This window comes from Heteronotia binoei, chromosome 1 (genome assembly GCF_032191835.1).
Source record: "Heteronotia binoei isolate CCM8104 ecotype False Entrance Well chromosome 1, APGP_CSIRO_Hbin_v1, whole genome shotgun sequence".
NCBI lineage: Eukaryota > Metazoa > Chordata > Lepidosauria > Squamata > Gekkonidae > Heteronotia > Heteronotia binoei.
The window spans coordinates 244,402,551-244,427,562 of NC_083223.1; the positions used below are offsets into that span (position 1 = coordinate 244,402,551).

The following is a 25,012-nucleotide window of genomic DNA, read 5'->3' on the forward strand; positions in this document are numbered from 1 at the left end:
AGGTGACATCATTGCATCAGGGAGGTTGCATGCAATGTCACGCCCACCCCAGAACCTACCCCAAGTCACCATGCTGTGATGGTGAGAGGACCTGAATCCTGACAACCCTACTCCACTTCCTGTGGCAGCCATTTTGCGATTGTCTCCATCTTCTGCAGAAGCCATTATGAAGTTGCACCCATTACCCTATATCAGAATTCCAGAAGTGTCTGCAGGCTTGAAAAAGTTGGGGAACCCTGTCTTAACTGGTGGTGCCAGTGGATCAAATCTGGGACTTTGTGAAAGCAAAGCACGTGCTTTGTTGGTGGCTCTGAAACTCCACAGCTAGTCTTGAACACAAACAGAACACGGAGGCTCTGGCTCTGTACTGCTTAGTATGGATTTTCTCCTAATCTACTCAACTGGGAAGCAGGACTAGAGAGGCAAACAGAAATGCAGGTCTGACTATGCCACAGCCATACCTTTGGGCCTTATGGCCCAGGCATCATCAACACGAATGCCACAAATTCTGCAGGCTAGTCGGGCATGCTATATATTAATCACTGCAAAGTTGGGAACACATGCTCTCTCTCTAATGTTAGAGATATGCTCCAGAAGGGTTCTGGGAAATTTTTGCTGGAATCAGAGATAGATTTTATTTGCGGCAAAAGCCAACATCTTAAACAAAAGGGATAACTATACATATCCATAAGAACTATCTGTAAAACATGATAAAAGTACTATAACATTATTACAATTGAAAAATATAAACTATTTCGGCATGGTCCCCTCCCCCCCCCTTTTGTACACCCTCCCCTTCACAATTGGTTCCTAGAACTGCTGGACTGAAAGCAGGCAGCCCCCCCCCCCCAAATAATAATAACAAGAAGTGCGTCATGTTTTACGCAAATGCACTGGCAATTAAAACACATTAATCCAATCCCCAAAATTCATATGGCTAACTCACTGGGCATTTGATGTTTAATTAAAACTCAGGCATAAGCTGCAGTCAGAAAAGGCACAGGAATGAGCTTTGTGAATATGATGGCCATTCCTAAAGCAGATGGCAGAATTTATTCCATTCCAATGCTATTGCAGGTATACTGCAGGTATACTGATAAACCCGATAACCTAATGCTGTGAAGACAAGCTCAGTATAGTAAAGGAACAGCCAGGTTTGTACAATGGAGACCCTGCCATGAAATTCACTGGGTAGGACTCTTACAGGTAACCTACCAGGAACAACAAAGTGTGCTGCAGCAACTTAAACATTAACAAATATACGACAGTATAACTTCTGAGAGCTACAGCCAACTCAATCAGATCCTCCAGTCCATGAAAGTTTATGGCACAAAATACTGGTTAGGTTGCTAAAGTGACGGAGGACTGCACTACAAGCAAACACTTTCATTTATGGGACCCAAAGCAGTTCACATCATTCTCCTCTCCTCCATTTTATCTTCACAACAACTCTGTGAGATAGGTTAATGTGAATGCGTACAACTGGCCCAAGTTTCCATGTCAGAATGGGGATTCGAACTTGGGTCTCACAAATCTTAGCCCAACACACTAACCACTTATACCACTCTGGCTCTCATCTACCTTCTGTACTTTTTGCAGACACATCAGAGAGTTATAGTTAGCAGAAAGATTTCTGAAGCTCTTCCAGGCACTTAAAAGTACAATAACTATCCCCACTCACAAAAGAATGAAAAAAAATTTTTTTTTGCTGTTAGCTACTTACAGTGCTATCCTTTGCACTCTTCTAAATCCGTTGAAATCATCCAGCTTAGGCTCTGACCTGGATAGGTCTTGTCAGAGCCTAACCTGATCTTGTCAGATCTCGGAAGCTAAGCAAGATTGGCAAGTATTCAGATGGGAGACCTCCTTGGAATACCAGAGATGGGAAGTGGGGGAAGGCTTTATTCAGCCACCTCTCTGAATATCCTCCAAGCCCCTAGTAGGGGTCAGTCACCAGAGGTCACCATGACATCCAGGTGTGAGTCTGCTCACACACACACGCAAATAAAAAAATACTAAAAGGGGGGGAGAGAAACCAACCAACTTAGAAGGGTGTAACCCTGCTTAGGATGCCACTGTGAATTATTGAACTGAACAAAGGAGGAAAATAAGTTGAGCAAACCCAGGCCAAACACATTCATTTCTCTCTCAGAGAGCATTCTGCTACTTATGCCCAGCTCTCCGAGTAGTGTAATAGGGAAATTTGCATCTCTGAACATTTCAGTAAAGACAAACACACTTGGGTCACTTCCAGGCTCTAATACACTAAAGGGAATCAAGAGGAGTAGAAATCATCCTTAAAAATTAAACACTGATTAACGTTTAAATTGGGTTTTAAATTATGAAAATGCTTCAGCTAATTGTCTTCAAACAACTAGGTTTAAAATTAAAGCTGATGGACTGCAAATAAATATGTTAAGGCTTATCTCTTCAAACTGAATCCATTGTCTCTTTCTGCAATGGTTTGGCCACACTCATCATGTAACACGGCTGCTATCCTTGGGGAAAAGCTAGGGTAATTAATTAAGAAAACAGCATCCCCTTCCCCCACTCAGGTCAGTGGTTCCCTGTCCCAAAATAACTGTGTGAATTAGTCATCAGTGCCCATTTTTATTGTGTTTATACATAGGTTTGAATTAGAGTATGAGCTTTACAGTGTTTACTCCTTATGATTACAATGCCTTGACAAGTTGAATCTATACAAGATAAGTTTTCTTTTTTTGGGGGGGGGGGGGAAGGTGTTTCTTATATTGGTGTGTGCACACATGCCTGGAAGTCATAGCAACTTCTGGCAGCCCCTACTGGGGCATGGAGAAAATTTAGAGAAGTGGCTTGATACAGCCTGCCTCTGCATCCCAGTCCTGGTATTCCAAAGAGGTTTCTGATCCAAGTACTTGCCAGGGCCGGCCCTGCTTAGCTTCCAAGATCTGACAAGACCGGGCTTGCCTGGGCTATCCAGGTCAGGACAAAAAGTTTTCATTTAATTGAAAAGATGATAATTTCACCTTTTAAATACAAAGCTTTTAATTTTGTCCACAAAATATCTTCTTAGATTTTTTTAAAGTTTCCATACCTTAGCTACTACTATATAAGTTATTATGACATACAAAGTAGTTAGGGTTGCCAAGTCCAATTAAAGAAAAATCTGGTGACTTTGGGGGCGGAGCCAGGAGACTTTGGGGGTGGAGCCAGGAGACATTGGGGGTGGAGCCAAGAACAAGGATGTGACAAGCATAATTGAACTCCAAGGGAGTTCTGGCCATCACATTTAAAGGGACAGCACACCTTTTAAAATTCCTTTCTTCCATAGGAAATAATGAAGTATAGGGGCACCATCTTTTGGGGCTCATAGAATTGGACCCTCTGGTCCAATCGTTTTGAAACTTGGGGGGTATTTTGGGGAGAGGCACTAGATGTTATACTAAAAATTTGGTGCCTCTACCTCAAAAAATAGCCCCCCCCAGAGCCCCCAATACCAACGGATGAATTCCCTATTATTCCCTATGGGAATCGTTCTCCATAGGGAATAATAGAATGCCCAGTAGACATTTCCCTCCCCCCCCACGCTTTCTAAAAGGGGGGAGGGCCTCTAAACCAGGGAATCCCCTGCCCCTTCCCTCTCACACACACACACACTTACCAGATCTTCTTCCGGAGAACTCTTGTGAAAGCGAAAGCAAAAGAAAGGGCGGGGCTGTTCTCCCAAGCACTTCCTGCTCCCTGCCCAGCCTTAAAGGGGCAGACATTTTACAAACGGCTCAGGAGCTCTATAATGAAGCCTACAGGTATGTTCTCCCCCCCCTCCACCCCCCACCCCCCGCTTCTCACTTCTTGAAGACCGGGAGATGAGGCTGCAAACCCAGGGGACTCCCGCCAGAGCGGGGGGGTTGGGAAGCCTAAAAGTAGTGTGTGTGTGTGTGTGTGTGAGAGAGAGGGGGGGGGTAGTTTGATGTTGCCTTTCCCTGCAGAGTTTTTCTTCTGACGCCACATAGTTAAGCAAAAAGAATTCCAACAGTAGCAGGATTTTAAAAGGACAGCATTGTATTGAATATCTACTGTGTTTTACAGGATTTCTAATTTAAGCATACAAATTTCCTTACCCTATGGTAAGATAAATGAATAAATTACTTCAAAAGAGAAGTACTTTGTGCTTAGTGCAAATAAACTGAAGCCTGCCTTCCTTTAATGATAGCAGATAGCTCAGAATTGTACACATTTTCTTCCGCATTACTCTCTCTTGTACAAAATGAATTCTGGTTTTTGAAAGCATCAGTTTTCAAATACTCAACTACAATACACTAGAAATCTTATTTTATGACTGAGCCTAAGCTACCATTCAGCTGGTCTCAGCAAACAGCCCTGCAGTCACCATCTGTTTCAGGACTTGAAAAACATGCCTTCCTATTGAAACACTACCAAAACGAAATAAAATAACAAACCAGCTCCATATCTCATGTCTTTTAACAAAAATGTATGATTTAATGATGCAGTCCTGAGACAAGATGTGCATTTACAATGCAGCTATTTGAGATCTGGGGGGGTGGGCTCCCTCTGGGTGTCCTGCCCCCCCCCAGGGAAAGTGCACGCGCAATACATCGCCTCTCCTTTCCCAGTGTAGTGAACGCCACGTGGTCACTGTCTGGCTATGCCTGGCAGATGGTCACTGCAATGGCCTCTCCTACATTACTGCATCCGTGGCAACACCTTCTCGCTGGTCCCCCCCCCCCCGTTTTCACAGAGTTTGCCACGTCATGGTGCGACCGAATGTCCAGCGGTATAACTGAATGGGCAGGCTGGGCTCACCAACCTCGCCAGCCAAGAGAAGGAAAACTCTAACATCAAGCCCGGGCAGACAGAGCTCGTAAATGTAACATCTACCACCTGGAGGACTCGCTGCCGGCGTCCCGGCTTACTGGGCCATGGCAGATGACCCCATGGTGAAAGGGTGGAGCCAATACTGCGCACACTGCACTGCACCTAAAAATTCCTCTGCGCAGGCCTGAAGGGTATCCACATCCACAACCCACAACATACCAAGTCCTGCAGCAATGGGCAAGGGGTGAAACGGCAGGTGGAAGATGCCACTGGAAGCTGACCCGGAGACGAAAGCATTTTTTCGGCAGCACCCTGAACGACCCAGCAGCCTTATTTAGGGACAGCACTGCTTGCTCCGTATGGAGAGGGGCCTAGAAAAGTTGGCCTAAACCAAGCTCGTCTCCTCCCCCCTCCCAGTTGGCTAGCCGCGGTCAACGGGCATCCTTACTTGCGGTCGAAAAATAACAACAAAGAAAAGGCATGCACCTGCCTCACAAAGTGTGCAAAGACTAAAGCTTGCGTGTTGGAACATCAGAACCATGCTTGACACAGTAGACAGTGGTCGCCCTGAATGACGCTCTGCTCTAGTTGCCCACGAACTTCTCAGGTTGAATAGCGACATAGCAGCTCTCAGTGAGGTCCGTTTCCCTGAGGAAGGTAGTCTTCAAGAACACGGTGCTGGCTATACCCTCTACTGGTCGGGTAAGTCAAAGGCTGAGAGCCGCCTTTCTGGCATTGGCTTCATGGTCAGGAATTCCATTGCCTCTAAACTCGAAAACCTGCCAACAGGTCACTCAGATCGCATCATGTCTATGCACCTCCCTCTTCAAAATAAGCAGCATGCAACACTCTTCAGTGTGTATGCCCCAACCCTTCAAGCAGATTCTGCAGAAAAGAACAAGTTCTATGCTGATCTACGCAACCTCGTACGGAAGACCCCTACAGAGGACAAGGTGATCATCCTTGGCGACTTCAATGCCAGAGTTGGTAAAGACTCAGAAGCCTGGAAAGGAGTACTTGGCAAACACGGCATTGGCAACTGCAATGATAACGGGCGCCTCCTGCTAGAATTCTGCACGGAACATCAGCTCACCATTACCAACACTATCTTCCAGCAGAAGAACAGTCTAAAGACAACCTGGATGCACCCACGGTCCAAGCATTGGCACCTTATTGACTACATTCTGGTGCGCCAGAGAGACCTTCGAGATGTCTTACACACCCGAGTAATGCCCAGTGCAGAATGTCATACGGATCATCGTCTTGTACGCTGCAATCTCCGTCTTCACTTTAAATCTACACCCAGGAGAGGCGGTATCCCCCGGAGGAAGTTTCAGGTTGGCAGTCTTCAGTCAGCCGAAGTTAGAGCTGCCTTCCAGGCAAAACTCCAGACAAGAATTGAGGACCCCAGTTGCCTCACAGATCCTTCTCCAGAAGCACTCTGGGAACACCTAAAAACTACCATCCTGTTGACCTCTGAAGAAGTCCTCGGGTTCTCCACAAGGAAGAACAAGGACTGGTTTGACGAGAACCATCAAGAGATCCAAGAATTACTGGCGAAAAAGAGATCTGCCTACCAAGCACATCTTGCTCAGCCCTCCTGTCCCGGGAAAAAAGCAACCTTTCGCGCTGTATGTAGCAACCTCCAGCGCAAGCTCCGAGACATTCAGAATGAGTGGTGGACCAAGCTTGCAGAGAGAACCCAGCTGTGGGCAGACACTGGTGATTTAAGAGGGTTCTACAAAGCCCTGAAGGCAGTATATGGTCCATCATATCAGGCTCAGAGACCCTTGAGTAGTGCAGACGGCCAAGTGCTCCTCACAGACAAGGCATCCATACTGAACCAGTGGTCGGAGTATTTTCAGGTTCTCTTCAGTGCCAATCGCGTAGTTCAAGTTTCAGCAATCCACCTCACCCCACTTCAACCAGTGAAAACAGAGTTGGATGAGATCCCCACCCTAGAAGAGACTGTTAAAGCCATCAAGCAACTGAAAAGTGGCAAGGCAGCGGGAGTTGATGGAATCCCACCAGAGATCTGGAAGCATGGGGGCACAGTACTACATAGCACACTTCACAAAGTACTTGTCACCTGCTGGGAACAAGGCAAACTACCACAGGACTTTCGTGATGCAATCATCATTACTCTACATAAGAACAAAGGGGAAAAGTCAGACTGCTCCAACTACCGGGGGATAACCCTACTCTCCATCGCAGGCAAAATCCTTGCCAGAATACTCCTGAACAGACTGGTGCCCACCATTGCAGAAGAACTCCTCCCAGAGAGACAGTGTGGCTTCAGAGCTAACAGGAGCACCACCGACATGGTATTTGTTCTCAGGCAGCTCCAAGAGAAATGCAGGGAACAGAACAAGGGTCTATGTGTGACTTTTGTCGACCTTACCAAAGCTTTTGATACCGTTAGCAGGAACGGCCTGTGGCAAATCTTGGAACGTTTAGGATGTCCCCCAAGGTTCCTCAGTATGGTCATCCAGCTACATGAAGACCAGCGAGGCCAAGTCAGACACTGCAATGATCTCTCGGAGCCCTTCCCAATAGGCACAGGTGTAAAGCAAGGCTGTGTATAAAATTGGTTGTGTGCTGAAATGTGCATTCGAAATGGCTCTTCACCCCTCAGCTAACCAGCCACAAGAGAAGGGATCACTGGGGAAGTGTGTGGGGGAAGGTAGCTGTGATTTGTTTTTCATTGTGTAGCGGGTTGGACTAGATGACCCATGAGGCCCCTTCTATTTCTATGTTGCTGTGGGAGTGCATCCAGCCACATTTCCACCAATTAACTTATACAAGAATTGTTGCACATAGCACATTAGCTGCTTAGTTTTCCTTCCTCCATGAACGTTACCCCAACATCTTCTCCCAGAGCCAGTTTAGTGAAGTGGTTAAATGTGTGGACTCTTATTTGGGAGAACCGGGTTTGATTCCCCACTCCTCCACTTACAGTTGCTGGAATGGTCTTGGGTCAGCATGGCTTTCACAGAGAGCTCTCTCAGCCCCACCCACCTCACAGAGTGTCTTGTTGTGGGGGAGGAAAGTAAAGGAGATTGTGACCACTCTGAGACTCTGAGAGTCAGAGTAAAGGGCAGGATATAAATCCAGTATCATCTTCTTCACCATCATCCAGTCATCGTCAGCCAGAACGGGCACAGACGAATGAAATAACAGCCACTGAGAAGGTTCATGCAGCTAGACAACACATTCTTAACTGCTTATGCTGCTTCTGGTTGGCTCTGACTGTCAAGTCCTTGGACTTCCAGTTAACAACGCACTCAAGTGATTAACAAAGAGCTTTTATTGAAACCGCAGGGCAAGAGGCTCCTTACAAAAACTGACAATGGCGGGAACGCATCCCTTCATATAACTTAGGCTGTCAACGGTTACATTTCAAAGCACAAGGCATCAAGTCACTCATCCCTCCCCCATAGTCCCATTCCCAAGTTCTCTTTGCAGGTTCAGACATAATCCTCTGGGAACCAGACAACGACCTTGGCGCTTCTAGAATAGGCAAAATGATACTTGTGCTTGGTACTAAAGAGAGTTAGCAATAGTGAGCGAGCAGAAGCAAGGCCTAAGGTTACTACAGTGCACTGAGCAAGATAATCAACAATGGCAAGAGAACCTCTTGATACTGACACATCTAGAAGGACCTGTGCTCTGGTGCTGGATCCTCTTGGAAGACAGGACGCAAATACCTCCAACGTCATGGGCTGCCTTGGGTTAGCATGAGGGAATGATTGCTCACTGGAGGAGGAGGCCACACCCTCAAGCCCTGCCTTGGCAGACAGTTCCTCCACTGCAAATGCTTCAGTGCTTTCACAAAGGTAACCTTCGCCAGCACTGGCACTGCCCTCTGAGCCAGCAGGGCCCTCAAGCCAGGAAGCCCCAGCAAGGGTCTGCCACTGTCAGAACTGCCATAATTACCTCCAGGACCCAAGAGCAGAGAAGGTGAAGAGCTGGAGTCAAGGCCTGGACCAGGTGCAGAAGGGTATGCCTCTTGGCTTGAAACCTCCCCTCTCCTAAAGAAACACCAGGAGACACTAATGAATGAGTCCCTGTAGGTTCTGGCTTTGCTACTTCTTATGAGTAGCTGATTCAGCTTGCCAAATGAGCCTAACACTAGATCCAGCGTCACCTGCAGCGAGGCTGGAACCAGTATGAAATCAACTGGTTTGCAACATTGCTGATGATTCTTTCGGTAGCCTGAACCCCTCTGAACCTTGTGACCCGAGCCTTTGTTCCCAACTGCTGAAGCTGGTCTGCCAGGTACTGTTACTGTAAAACTCTGTGGTGGCACAGGGTTTTGCTTCCAAGTCTGGTGAGAAGGACACCTGATCATAGTCCAAAGGAGCTCCTCCTAACCCAGAGAAGCCCCCTTCCCCGCAACCTCTGCAGGTATTGCAAATTTAACCCCTTCCCACTAAAGAGAAGGAGATTGTCAGAAGAATGACAGATCCAATACAAACTGGACCCAAAGATGCCACATCACTGGATATGAGGGCAATCTGGCTGTGACATGGGCTGCCACATTGATCCCCACTGATTTGGCGGGCTAGGGGGGTATCCCCTACCTCCCTCACATCTCCACGTGAATCCCTCCTAAAGCTGCACACTCAGAAGACAACCATCTCACATAGATGTGAAAGATGCCACTTCATTAAGTTTTACAGCATTTCCCATTTATTTATTTAACTTTTTTTATTCCATCTTTCAACCCAATGGGGACCCGAAGCAGCTCACATAGTTCTCCTCTCCTCCATTTTATCCCCACACTCCTGTGAGGTAGGATAGGCTGAGAATGTTGACTGGCCCAAGGTCACCCAGCAAGCTTCCATGGCACAAGTGAGAATTCAAACTTGGATTGCCCAGATCCTAGTCCTAATCTCTACATCATGCTGGCTCTTGTAAAACTATGCCCAAAATGTAAATATACTTGCCCAACTTGTAACTAGCATGAAGTTCACTTTATTACTGTTAATCAGCTGTATTGATTGTTCTACAGTATAGGGTAAGAAGTCAGGTTGTCTCGCCAATGCCATTTGACCAAAGGAAGAAGTGGGCTGCTTTTGATAACCTTCATGAAATTTTTATTGCATGCTTTATATCCTTAGAGCTTCTGCCATGATAACATCTCTCCAGCACTCTTTATGGCACAGTTAGCTTTTTAGTGCACTGGGATAGCCGTGGAATAGGATGAACTTGGCATAGGGAGGTTGCAGCGGATATTGTACAGATGCTTTTCCAAACTAAAGGCCAGTATTACCACATAAGTTTTTATTTAGTGGCAAAATGCACAGAAGCCAGCTTTTGGATGAGTTCTCTGGGGCAGGAATGGTTTTACGTACCATCCATATCAGAGGTGATTTTTATTATTATATTATATTATTGATTTATATTTCGTCCCCATAGGGGCTCAGAGCGGAGCACGATATGAATAATAAAATCACAATAAAATCAATATAACAATAAAACAGCATAACAGTAAAAACCAATTACTGGCCCAAGGTCATCCAGGTCACCCAGCAAGCTTCCATGGCACAAGTGGGAATTCGAACTTGGGATTGCCCAGATCCTGGTGATTCTATGGTGATTCTTCTTGGAAACTTTGGTAGATTCAACAAAGGGACTCCCTCATGTGTAGCTTTATAAAACTGTAGAATCCTTGAAATGTTTTGATGTATGCACAATCAAGCTTTGTAAGACACTCAAACAGCAATGAGACGTTTTTTGTTGTTCAGTCACACAGTCGAGTCCGACGATTTGCAACCTGATGGACCAAGTCACGCCAGGCCCTCCTGTCTTCCACCATCCTCCTCTCAAATTCATGCTAATTACATTAGTAACACTGTCCAGCCATCTCATCTTTTGCCATCCCCTTCTTCTTTTGCCTTCTGTCTTTCCCAGCATCAGACACTTCTCCAATGAGTGCTCCCTTCTCATTTGGTGGCCAAAATATTTGAGCTTCAGCTTCAGCATCTGACCTTCCAGGGAACAGTCAGGGTTGATTTCCCTTAGGACTGACTGACTTGAACTTATGCCTTTTTGAAATGATCCAAGCTCAATTTAATTATGCTTTCTTTTAACCCACATGCAACTGAATTTTTGTGTTTCTTATTAGTAACTGAACTTTGTTTTGGGGAATGCCAGTCTGAAGCATAAGCTGTCAGAGTGAGTGTGTCTATGCGTGATTGTGTCCACTTGAAGGTCTTGCAAGACTAGCTAAACAAGCAGATGAGCCTCTTGCACCGTTTGTAGCAAACACAAGCTACAAAAGCAGAATTTTCCATTTTTCCTGGTTGCCAGGAAAAGAAAGGGAGATTGTATACATGACTGTTTCCCCACCTCAGCCCTTCTACAGTGGCATCTTAGCTACTGAGCTGCCAACCTCTGAAGATATATCCCTGCATCAGACTGACTGTAACCTTCTGATAAGAGGAAGAGGAGAACCTGTCTTCAGGCTCTCCCAAGCGGAATTGTATCAGCTGCAGAAAGGAGCACCTGTGCATAAGTTGAATATGATGGGGTGCTTTTGAATTTCCGTGGTGTGAGCTTACTAGACATTACTTCTGTATTCAAGAACTTAATGCCAGGCTTTCTGTCTCCCTCCCTCCTTCCCCCCTCTGGGGAAAAGTCCTGTGGGGTCAGACTGGGTTTGGGCAGAGGACTGATCACCCTTTCAACTCATTTGCACTGGGCCTGAGTTCATTATGCTCTGACATGGTCTAGCAACAGCCATCAAGCACAACAATTAAACACAGCCTGCTTACTGAGAGGCAGCATATTCCTAGATGCCAGCTGTTTGGGGGGTAGACAGTGGCGGTCATTAGCTTCATGCCATCTGGCCAGCCGCTGCTAAAAACAGGCTGGTGGACCTTGGTCTGACCCCATCACAAAGTGGTTACGTTCTCATTTAAACTGGAAGTTTGGGCTCAACAGATATACTCCTTTAAGGTGCTGTTTTTAATGAATGTGAAGTCCTCTGGAGCCCAAAGGCACTGTACAAATATAGAAATGTGTGTGTGTAAAACACGCAGGACAATTAAATACAACATCTTGTTTTTAAAAACTAAACACTGTTCTATAAAAAAAGACTTCAAAATACAGAGCCGGTGTGGTGTTAATGGCTGATTGCAGCGGACTCTAATGTGGAGAAGCAGGTGTGATTCCCCACTCCTCCACCACCTGAAGGCTGCTGGGTGACCTTCTGCCAGTCACAGTTCTCACCAAGTCTCTCAGTCCCACCTACCTTGCAAGATGCCTCTTGTGGGGAGAGGAAGGGAAGGTTGATTGTAAGCCACTCTGAGACTCCTTAAGATAGAGAAAAGTGGGGTACAAAAACCTACTCCTCTTTTTCAAAATACAAGCTACGCTCTTAAATTCAGATGTCATGCCTTGAATTCCATATTTAGACCAAAGAATTCATGCCTCCCCTATCTGTGTTTTTTCAGGTGCATGTCAATAAATAGGTACCTGCCACAAATATTTACAGTAAGTCATGACCACTGAAATCACAAACAGAGAGGCTATTTATATTCCACCCATCCCCACAGTTGGGAAGAACCAACAATTTTGTGCAATCAACTGTCATTCCATTATACAGGTGAGAAAGCGGCTTGAAGCATAATGACATCAATAAGCGTCAGAGACTGTAACCTTATGCTCCAGGATAAGCTCTGCCTTCAAGAACAAATAAATTCCAGGTTATTTCAGAAATTCTTCTTTGCAAACTATTCTGTGTTACAGATCACCAGCTTTCTCTATAAAATGAAATTTCATTTGTTAGTGATAAAAATGTGCAGCTGTTAAAAAACAATGCAATTGTTTCTCCTGGGTAAAACAGAAGAGTGTCAAAAGCCCCTAACCCTTTCAGGAATGGTTGACCCTCTCCCTCTACTTCCAGTTTACCCCACTGGATACATTAACCATTCGGACAAAGAAATTAGTTCAGGAGTTGGCCAATGCTTCAGATTAACTGTTTATGTACAAACATGCTGAGAGAAAGTGACATGGCCAAAGCTAACCAGTACGTTTCGGCCAAGTTAATGCTGCTAAATTGGATCTGTACTACCACAGAAGCAGTCTCAATCTCACCCCACCTTCCACTGTGCACTGATGCTGGGGTTTCAATTTTGAAGAAGTATGGATGTGTTAGAACTTCCTGACGTAGCCAGTGGGAGCATATTGCTTTGGCTACCATACTCCTATGGATTAAAAACTGGTTAAATGACAGGAAGCAAAGACTAGGAATCAATGGAAGTAGTGATGATCAAAGGAATAAATAGCTTTAAAAAGGGATTAGACAGATTCATGAAGGACAAGCCGCCCTGAGTCCATTTGAAATGGGTGGGATATAAAATGAAAGTAATTAAGTAAGTAAATAAATAAAAGTCTATCAACGTTTACTAGCCATGGTGACTGAGGAGAACCTCCATCTTCAGAGGTACTAAGCCTCTGAAGCATAGCGCCAGGAGGCAACATCAAGGGGAGGCTTCAGCTGCTGGCTGTCCAGAGGAACTGGTTGGCCACCGTGTAAGACAGGATGCTGGACTAGATAGACCACTGGTCTGATGGACCACTAGATGGACCACTGGTCCAGCAGGGCTCTTATTATGTTCTTATGCCCTTTCAAGGAGGATGCCTGCCCAGTGTTCTAGGCTCTGATTAAAAAGATATAGACGCACCTTTCAGGTGTAAAGGTAAGATGCGCATCCAATTTTAATCCAGGGATGATCTGTGCCTCGGGTATCAAAAGTCTGGGAAGCACTGAGGGAATAATAAGCTTCTTCATCTATAGAAAGTGTTCAGAGGATATTGTTCCAATGCAGCAGCATCTCCGCACCATTTCAGAACTATCATAAAATGAAAACGGTTGAACTAGCAGGATGAAAATCGTTTTAAGGAGTCATTGGCACTGTGATGCCATCAACAGAATATCAACGGAAGTACTAAAATTGCAGCCAAACTACTTGAAACCTATAGCTTATCTCTCCACCCCACCCCCATACACACATAAAAATGAGGAAAAAATCCTGGGTCCTACAATGCAGAACTAAATCTTTGGCAGGTAAACAGGCAGCTGTGCTCTTCCCATCCTCCAGATAAACCCAACCGAGCCAAGAGATCTGCTCTACGTCAGCCGAGTTGCAGTCCAATTTGTTTAGAGTTCCTTAAGCCTTTTGGTATAAGCATAATTAAAGGTCTTATCTTTTTTTCCCTCTCTCCCTCCCATGCCAAAAGTTACCACTAACTTCAGAGCCAGTTAAGACTTTCTTGGACTTCATTCATTTTTCTTTCCAGATAGTGAGTCACTGGATAGGCTTTGGACAGTATCTCCCTCCCCCCTTCTGCACCTCCAATGAGTCAGAGGGAGAGTTAAGAAAGTAAAGAGGAAAAAAACCTCCTGTTTTTATTTGCCCCTATAATTTAAACTCATCTGTGGGCTCTCACTTAGATTCTTCTTTCTCCTAGAGGTGAAAGCATTTCTCTAGAGAACAAAGAAAAGCTGATAGCAGAATGACAATTCCGACAGCTGTCCTCCCACAGAAGGGATGCCCTTTTGTCTTATCGTTAAATCCCCATCGTGGTTTGATAGAGATCCAGGAGAGGTGCCGAAATCCCCTTAATACCTTGTGTTCTCAAGAGATAAAATTAAAACTTCTCATCAGCTTCTCAGGCATTCTTTACAAGGGAAAATCCCTTGTGGTTGGGGCAAGCTACTCAATCAGCCCCCCACCCCTGGGTACTGATGCTACCTGAGGCAATGCCCTCAGAGGAAAGGGCTTTTACCATAATTTTCCACGCCATGGCAGCTAGCTTTGTGTTAAGGGTGGCTTCATCTTAAGGTGGCAGAAATGCTGCACGTGGCAAAGTTTACTTCCAATGCAGAACTCAAAATCAGTTCCAAGCTTGCCATTGGGAAGATCTCTGAAAAAGTCATAAGACAACAGTCCGACAAAGCTGGAATCAATCTCTTTCAGAGTAAGAAACCAGAGTAGAGCTAGGCAGAATTTGCAAAAAGAGAGCAACTGGGGTCTTAGCAGAAGAATGCATTTGGTGGCTCTATTCCCTGCCTAGCTCCACAAACTGTCTCACTGCCAAAGCGCATGCCCTTTGCCTCCCTCCGCTGTCATCCAACAGGTCAAATACTTGCCAAAATAACATTTCTTCAAAGTGGTTTGATCTTACAGCACCATATAGGTAACAGAAATTACAGGAATGATAGTCGGTCCACTTTCTTTCACTTCAAAACTTGACTGCACCCTACTTCAGAGATACATAATCTCAAGCAAAGCCACAAATTAAAAGGTGAACCCAATAAAAACTCAGGTAACTGAGGTCTCTATATCTACTGTGTTCAGATTTCAATCTTGGTAAAACCACACAAGGGGAAGAAGCAGTATACATGCAAATCCAACATTTACCCATGTTATGCACCCATCACAAACCAAATGAGATCTGTGATATGGAAATACAGCCTTAAAGTACAGGTGACAGAAACAGACTGGGGAAACTATGTGTGTGGGGGAAACAAAGAAGTTGATAGAGAGTGGTTATTACGCACACACAAATTCACATACCCCTCTAATTGTAATTATCATCAGTCAAAACAGAAGAAAATTAGGATTACAAATCAGTTTTTACTTTCAGCTACAGATCATAGCAAGGTCACATCAGTAACAGTTTTGGCAAGCAGTTATTTCTTTGGATGGGTTCACATATTCACACTGCTATCATTAATCACATCTCAGGTCATTTGCCTGAGGCGTAAGAGGCCACCGTTTCCAGTGACTCATCAACCACTTCTGGATGCTAAATGTTAACTACTATTTAGATTTCCAAAGGATTCCTGCATAATGTTAATGCACTATACAAATCATCTTATTTCTCTTCAGGAGCAAGCAAATCTTCCTTCTTGTTGACCAGAAAAGAGAAGCATCCCTTCTCTCCACTGTACTCCAAAGATTTAGATCAAAGATCAGAGCCAATTTTTGCACAAAAGAAACATGAATAGCGCTGGTGGAGACACAGCAAAACATGATTAAGACAAAGGAAGGGAATAGAAATTTAAAACAAAGAAGGCTGGGGTGTAGAGCAGAAGTGCATATTCCCAAACCTAACCCCTGACTCACGGTTTTCAGACAATGAGCGTTATGCTTGCACCAAACTACCATGTTCAACATTGAAAGTCCCTGACACCATGAGTTGGAGAGGTCTGTGATAGGGTCACTATTTCCTCCCTTTCCTCCTGGTGCCTCCTCTGTTTCTAATCTAATGCCAGGTGCTTAGTTTTCTGGGATGCCTATAAACCAGTCTGAAGGGAGTTACTGATTCTTGTTGGAAGAACAAGTGCTCAACAGAGGCTGTCAACCCAGACATCACAAAGGAATTATTTATTACAGTCAAGACCAGCACAACAATAAATGCATCACCAGAAATTATACATACAGTTCAGACATCATAGCAAACTATGGTTGGTACTTGGAATCAAAACATTGGAAGGGGCCATATTCCAATTCCCTTCTCAATGCTGGATCAGCCTAACCCTAAAGGATCCCTGACAAATGTTTGCCCAGCTGCTTGAAGACTACCACTGAGGGGGAGCACATTCCACTGCTGAACTAACAGTAACAATAAATAAATCCTAATATCCAGCTGGTACCTTTCCACTGATAATTTAACCCATTATTGTGAGTCCCATCTTCTGTTTCCAACAGGAACCGCTTGCTGCCCTCCTCTAGCCTACCAAAGAAAGGAATCATGTCCCACCAACAACCTTCTCTTCTCCAAACTGAACACTCCCAAGTCCCTCAGCCTTTCCTTATAGGGTTTTGTCTCCAGGCCCCTGATCATCCTCTTGTCGCTTTCCTCTGCACCTGCTCCGTTCTGTCCACATCCTTTTTGAAGTGAGGCCTCCAGAACTACACACAGGACTCTAGGTGTGGCCTGAACAATGCAGGACTATGATTTCTTGTGATTTAAATGTTATGGCTTTGTTAATGCACTCCAAGTCCACATTAGGCTTTTTCTGCTACTGCATCACTCTGACTGCTCACATTTAGCTTACAGTCCACCCGTACCCCCAGATCCTGCTCACACACACTGCTACCCGGACGTATATCCCTCCCATATATATGCTTCTCATTTTTGCTACTCAGATGCAGAGCCCTGCACTTATCCTTGTTGAACTGTACTTTGTTCACACCCATCCACATTTCCAGTGTGTTTTGATCTCACTGAATTCTATATCTTTCGCTGTGTTTGCCTCTCCTCTCAGTTTGGTGTCATCTGCAAGTTTAATGAAAAGTCCCTCCATTCCCTCATCCAGATCATTTATAAAAACACTGAAAAGCACAGGGCCCAAAACTGAGCCTATGGCACCTCACTGGACACCTCCCAATCAGATGAAATACCAACAAGGCTTTATGCTGGGAATAAGCTTTCATGCACCTCAAGCAGCACCAATCATGGGACTAGAGATCAGCTCATCCTGGCTTCAGGAAAGGGAAGGCTCCCACAATCCCCTGTAAGGTTGATGCGGGGAGCATCATGTGAAGCGACTGCAGTCACAAGAAGGAAAAAACCCTTGGAGGAGCTCACGTGTCCTGTCGTTTTATGAATGGTGAGCGGAGGCGGGAAAGACTTCGAGAGAGGCGTTTGATTTGGCGCTGCTTGGGCTTGACTCTAGAATCCTGTGCGGGTTGCCTGGGGAAGGGTTTCTTGCATTATATTGCACTGTACAGGTATAAGCAGGTTACCTGAACTAAACCTTTCACACAGGTGCTTCACAGTAAGTCCTGTCAACTGTACAGCCACCTCCACAGAGTGTTCTTTCAGTGGATTAAAACAGTGTGAAATTACTCTCCTAGCAGTATTCTTTGCACACAGGAATAACTTACGGGCATTGCTCCACATATGAAGAGAAGCAGCTTCAAGCAAGCAACTTTTGTGTTTTGTGCAAGCAGAAAAACATTAACAAAATATTTTGTTAGATTCTGGGGGGTGGCTGTGTTTGTCTGAAGCAGAAGACAAAATTTGAGTCCAGTGGCACCTTTAAGACCAACAGAGTTTTATTCAAGGTATAAGCTTTTGCATGCATGCACACTTCTTCAGATACATTGAAAGCTACCATACAGGTATATGGTAGAGGGTGAGAAGCAAATGAACATACAGCATATGAATATGTTCATGTGCATGCAAACAGCAGCTTATACCTTGAATAAAACTTTGTTGGTCTTAAAGGTGCCACTGAATTTAGATTTTGTTAAAATGTTTTGAGTATCTGCTGCCCTCCAGAGGAAAGGACTTATTAAAGCCCTGAATGAAAAAAAAGTGCCCAGAATGGGGAGAAAAATCTGCTGCATCCTGGTGTTTTAAAGAAAGCCACATGGCCATGTGAATCAGTGTTATACGTACTGGATATGGAGGGAGGGGAAGCAGTAAGGAGAGAAGGAAGGTATGGATTCAAACTCCCACTTGGCTATGAAGCTCATAACTCTGGGCAAGCCACATAGACTCAGGGTAGAACACAGCCATGCTGGATGAAGCCAACAATCTATCTAGTCCAGGATGCGACAGTGGCCGACCAGAAGTAGGACACAGAAACCTACTTCTAAGTCCCAGCAACTGATCTTCCAATGTATCCAGCCTCTAAGTACAGGGTTCCTATTTAACGATAATGGTTGAACATATGAAGCTGCCTTATACTGAATCAGACCCTTGGTCCATCAAAGTCAGTATTGTCTTCTCAGACTGGCAGCGGCTCTCCAGGGTCTCAAGCTGAGGTTTTTCACACCTATTTGCCTAGACCCTTTTTAGTTGGAAATGCTAGGGATTGAACCTGGGACATTCTGCTTACCAAGCAGATGCTCTACCACTGAGCCACCGTCCCTCCCCAGTGGTTAACAGCCACTGATGGATATATCCTCCCAAAATTTATCTAATCCCGATTGTTTAAGTAGTCTAAAGTAGTGGTGGTTATTGCAACTTCAAGAGCTGCAGAAACTTTCACAAATTCATCCAAGTAGGAAGCAGAGAGTGAGTATAAATGGGCAGTCTTCGCAGTGGAGGACGGTAAGCAGTGGGGTGCCGCAGGGCTCGGTACTGGGTCCCATCCTCTTTAACTTGTTCATAAATGATTTAGAGTTGGGAGTGAGCAGTGAAGTGGCCAAATTTGCGGATGACACTAAATTGTTCAGGGTGGTGAGAACCAGAGAGGATTGTGAGGAACTCCAAAGGGATCTGTTGAGGCTGGGTGAGTGGGCGTCAACGTGGCAGATGCGGTTCAATGTGGCCAAGTGCAAAGTAATGCACATTGGGGCCAAGAATCCCAGCTACAAATACAAGTTGATGGGGTGTGAACTGGCAGAGACAGACCAAGAGAGAGATCTTGGGGTCGTGGTAGATAATTCACTGAAAATGTCAAGACAGTGTGCGTTTGCAATAAAAAAGGCCAACGCCATGCTGGGAATTATTAGGAAGGGAATTGAAAACAAATCAGCCAGTATCATAATGCCTCTGTATAAATCGATGGTGCGGTCTCATTTGGAGTACTGTGTGCAGTTCTGGTCGCCGCACCTCAAAAAGGATATTATAGCATTGGAGAAAGTTCAGAAAAGGGCAACTAAAATGATTAAAGGGCTGGAACACCTTCCCTATGAAGAAAGGTTGAAACGCTTAGGGCTCTTTAGCTTGGAGAAACGTCGACTGAGGGGTGACATGATGGAAGTTTACAAGATAATGCATGGGATGGAGAAAGTAGAGAAAGAAGTACTTTTCTCCCTTTCTCACAATACAAGAACTCGTGGGCATTCGATGAAATTGCTGAGCAGACAGGTTAAAACGGATAAAAGGAAGTACTTCTTCACCCAAAGGGTGATTAACATGTGGAATTCACTGCCACAGGAGGTGGTGGCGTCCAAAAGCATAGCCACCTTCAAGAAGGGGTTAGATAAAAATATGGAGCAGAGGTCCATCAGTGGCTATTAGCCACAGTGTGTGTGTGTGTATATATATATATATATATTTGGCCGCTGTGTGACACAGCATGTTGGACTGGGATGGGCCATTGGCCTGATCTAACATGGCTTCTCTTATGTTCTTATTATGCACTGAGCAAAGTGGTATATTTCTGAAAATGCCAGGAACTGGATGTCATGGACCATGAAGTCTGGCCTAACAACCTATGTTGTTCTTCTGCTGGTACCAAAGTGCACTATGACCATCTACTTATCCAGTATGCTATCTACCAGGCTATCTAAGCAGTACATGAAGTTTAGTTTAGTTTAGTTTATTTATATTCTGCCCTCCCTGCCAAAGCAGGCTCAGGACGGGTCACAACACATAATAAAATAACAACAAAAACAGTTAAATTAAACATTAAATTTAAAACAATTTGGTGCTGATTTCCATACAGTTTGAGGATGGCATTCAGTGTTCTTAAACATCCATTTGGATCAAATATCTTGGTGGTGGTCATCATTCCGTTAAAAGCTAACTGAAATAATATCGTCTTTCAGGCCTTGTGGAACTGGGCAAGGTCCTGCAAGGCTCTGACCTCCTCAAGCAGTTGGTTCCACCAATGGGGGGGGGGGTGTGATTGAGAAGGCTCTTTCCCTAGTTGTTTTCAGTCTTGCCTCCCTTGGCCTGGGGATCGATATTAAGTGTTGTGTTCCTGATCTGAGGGAACATGTGTGGAGAGACGGTCCCTCAGGCAGGCAGGTCCTCGGCCATATAGCACTTTGAAGGTAATAACCAGCACTTTGTAGCGGATCCAGTATGCCACCGGCAGCCAGTGCAGTGCCCACAACCCAGGCTGTATGTACTCCCGCATGGAGAGCCCCAATAGCAGCCTGGCTGCCACGTTCTGCACCAGCTGCAGTTTCCGGATTCAGGACAAGGGCAGCCCCATGTAGCAGGCATTACAGTAGTAATGCTATCCTGCCCCCCCCCCCAACCTAAGAGTATCATTGGTGCAAGAGAATTTTACACCATCTTCTGAGGAATGACTCTTTAAGGATCAGTTTCACCTTCTCCTCTGCTGGATACATTCTCCTGTACCAAGTTCCTCAGTCTCCTTATCAGTTTTGGAGCTGTAGGCATGAGAGCAGAATTCTTTTAGTGGGATCCCTGAAGTCTCATCTACATGCTTCTCTGCTTGTCTTAGCCTCTCCAGATCAACAGCCTTAGCCTGAATGGTAGGAACTCCCTGCCTAACAAACTGTAGTCACTAATGTCTGTCTTGCGGGCTGAAACTGACACACTGCTGGTTGCCAATACACCTTCCCCAAGCAAGAACACTGCCTGATGCAACACCTGTATATTGCAGTCTATAAAGAAAGATACACTGCTGGGAAAAACTACTTGTTGACATATGGCCCTGCACCCAGGGACTCCCCACTGCTTCTAAGGGTCTTAACATATCCTTCTGTGTCTCCTCTCATCTTCAGTCCCAGTTTGCTCAGCTGCACAAGAAACTAAATAGGAGCAAAGATGCCCACACATCAGAAGTATGCTCATTGCATCCTGATCTGGAAAGCCCAGGCAAGCTCAATATTGTCAGATCTTGGAAGTTAAGCAGGGTCAATTCTGGCAAGTACTTGGATAGGAGACCTCCTTGTAATACCAGCAGTCAGGAGTACAGGAGCAGGCTTTATTCAGCCACCTCCCTGAATATCCTCCAGACCCCCAGAAAGGGTCAGTCACCAGAGGTTGCCATGACTTCCAGGTACACACGCACACACACACATTAAAAAATACAAAAATACTCCCCAAAAGTATGGTCATTTCAGGTTTACAGGCCAGAAGGTGCCCTTCAAGACATGCAAGGTTTAGCCATGCGCATTACAGCGCCTAGAATTTTGGTGCATTTTGTAATGACGTAGATAAGCTGATACAACCGGGGAAACGAGGGGGAGCTTTTTAAAAGGTGCGTGGGAGGCTCAATATCAGAACAAGAGCTCTAAAGTTCAGTTCTCAGCATTGCTGGATTTAAAAGAAGCAAAGATGCAAAGTTGGGCGGGCAGGGGCGGGAGAGGAGGAGAGCATATACATGTTACCTACCTGACAGCCTCTGCCACATTGTTGGAAGTGTGACCTGATAAAGCGTCGTGCAAGTTACGGATAAAATAATCTCGGTATTCTTCAGGAAGTGCCATGAACGTTCCACCCATCACTATGAATTCCACTTTATCCACACTGTGGCCAAGCTGCTTCAGCTACAAGAACAAGATCAGTCCATGAGACAGTGGCCTCTGTGACTTGAAGAAACTGAGGGGCAGAGGGGAGAGATAAACTGTCCCACACAATCCCTTAAAAGTGTACAGTGCTGCAGAGGGGCAGTTCTGGGCCAGAAGAAAATTTCCCAATTGGTTTTTCTCTCCCTTGTGATTTCTCATGGACATTTACTCGCCAAAACTGAATAATGATATGGCTAACTCCTTCAAATATTTCAATGACAGGGATGTTTGTCTCCTTTTTCATGCCGTTAGAGATCATCTTAAATGTGTTTGCTGAATAAATAAAGTTGTCTGATAACATCCTCCTATCATCACAGTTGAAAGTTAAGGAGGGAAACAAAACATTCATATTAGGGTGTGTGTCGGTATTCAAATATTTAAACCCTTTTCAGAATGCTCAAGGGAGTTCACATTCGCTAACTAAAACACACAATCCAGAGCAATACTCACACACAGTGGACAGAGGAGGGATAACCATTCTGAGGCTCAACTGGCCCAGTGACAGCAAACTGAGCAAACCGACTGGCTTTTGGGTTCAAATTGCTAGCTATAGCAGACCTCGGAAACATACAAAGTGGTAAATCCATGTCTGGATGGCATTGCTTCAGATTACAAGTAGGTGGGAAATTGCATGGTTGAATGCTTCTGCATGAAAAAAGTACCCTGTACATAGCAAACTGCCCTGACCTGCATGGCTTAGACTAGCCTGATCTTGTCAGATCTCAGAAGCTAAGGAGGGTCACCCTGGCTAGTACTTAGATGGCAGACCTCAAAAGAATACCAGGGTCGTGACGCAGAGGCAGGCAATGGCAAATCCCCTCTGAAAATGTCTCTTGCCTTGAAAACCACATGGAGTTGCCATAAATCACCTATAACTAGATGGTCCTTTTCACCATCACCACATAGCCAATTAGCATATCAGGCAGATTCTGACTGATAGGTCAAGAATCCCATATCTGGATAAGATGGATTTATATGAACATGGGATTCACTGCCACAAGAGGTGGTGGCTGCTACAAGCATAGACAGCTTCAAGAGGGGATTGGATAAATATATGGAGCAGAGGTCCATCAGTGGCTATTAGCCACAGAGTATTATTGGAACTCTGTCTGGGGCAAGCGATGCACTGTATTCTTAGTGCTTGGGAGGGGCAACAGTGTGAGGGCTTCTTGTGTCCTGACCCCAACTGATGGATCTCCTGATGGCAGCTGGGTTTTTTGGCCACTGTGTGACACAGAGTGTCGGACTGGATGGGCCATTGGCCTGATCCAACACGGCTTCTCTTATGTTCTTATGTTAACCGAGGAGCATTCTGTCATATTATTTCCCATCTGCCATCAAAAGTGCAGCAAAAAAGTCCAGAAACAGGCTGACGATCTTACTTGCTATGTGTGTGAACAAGTCCTATCTACATATAGGTTCTGCCACCTTTGCAATATACAGTTAACGGGAATTTTCACACACACCAGGAACTTCTAGGACAATTATTTAGGAATTGGTAGAGTGCTAAAGATTTTGCATTCAGTTCTATGAAAAAATGAGTAAAACTAACCCATGGGAAGAATTCATAAAACTAGTCATAACAATCCAAAATGCAGCATAGCATTTATACAGAAAATACAGGAAGACTAAGACATTAAAGCCCTACTACTCAAGTACAAACCACTCAGTGACAAAGAAGTCTTTCAAAGATAGTCCCAAGAAAACTGGCAGGTAAAAGATGGGAAAGCTCTCTCCAAAATGACAGACTCTGGAAGACTGGAATTATACACTCAAACTACGCCGAGGTCCCTTGCCCGATGGTCATTTAATAGAATCATAGAGTTGGAAGGGACCTCCAGGGTCATCTAGTCCAACCCCCTGCACAATGCAGGAAACTCACAAATACCTCCCCCTAAATTCATAGGATCCACATTGCTGTCAGATGGCCATGTAGCCTGTTTAAAAACCTCCAAGGAAGGAGAGCCCACCACCTCCCGAGGAAGCTTGTTCCACTGAGGAACCGCTCTAATGGTCAGGAAGTTCTTCCTAATGTTGAGCCGGAAAAACAAAATAAGTGCCTTTTTCAAGGGCTGGACTTCTTCCTCAATATTAATTACATGGAACGGTAAAGCCTTCAAAACTGTTTTATGTGGTCACTACAGGACCTGCATGCTCATGTTTTAACTGCTGTTTTACACATATATATTGTTTTTAAAATTGAGTTTTGATATATTTTTCACTGTTTGCCATTTCACAGGCCTTAATTGTGCAGAAAGGCGGTATATAAATGGTTTGATTAAATACAGTTGCTTTGTCCTTTAGAACATAGCAAAAATTAGGTCTTCAATTTCCACTTCACCCTTCCCCTTGGCAAACCAAGGGGTATTTGGGTCACTTCTTGCTTTGACAACTGCAACTCCTCTCCTCTGCAAACTTCTTGGCTTTGGTTGTAGCACCTCGGCCCTCTCACTCGTGTTCTGAATTCTGCCACAAAAACCATTCACCTCACCTGCTGGCAAGAACATGTGATGTACCATATCAGCTAATAGCAATGCCTCCATTGCAATGGCTTCTGACCTATGAAGCCCAGTGCTGGAAGCAATCCAAATTTAAGACAGCACTTACTCCCTTTATGCCCCAACGTGTTCACTGGAGGCAGTATCTATTTGTTTGGGATATTTTTATGCTGCCTCTCCAGAGCCCTGTTTGAAGTGGTTTATCATTTAAATAACCATAATATTAAAAACAAGCCATTAAAAAAAACCCACTGGACAAAAGCAGCAAAAACACCATCCATAAAATGGAAGCAGACCATTAAAAAGCTGGTAAGATTAAAAATAAAAACCAGTCAACCAACAAAACTCTAATTAAAAGCCTGGGTAAAAAATATATGGTTTGTGGCCTAAAAGAAAGTAAAGTAGGAGCCAGGTGAGCTTCAAGGTGAAAGGCAATCAAAAGCAAGGTGCCAC

General features: G+C 44.8%; 1 protein-coding gene across 2 annotated transcripts in view; it reads right to left on the reverse strand.

Annotated features, from left to right (window-relative positions):
* ELP3 (elongator acetyltransferase complex subunit 3) overlaps positions 1 to 25,012 on the reverse strand; it is a 107,130-nt gene that overhangs the window by 72,717 nt on the left and 9,401 nt on the right. For both annotated transcript variants that reach the window (XM_060250401.1, XM_060250402.1), the window contains exon 7: positions 21,886 to 22,040. In XM_060250401.1, coding sequence (XP_060106384.1) covers positions 21,886 to 22,040 — 155 coding nt within the window. The remainder of the gene's footprint in view (positions 1 to 21,885; positions 22,041 to 25,012) is intronic.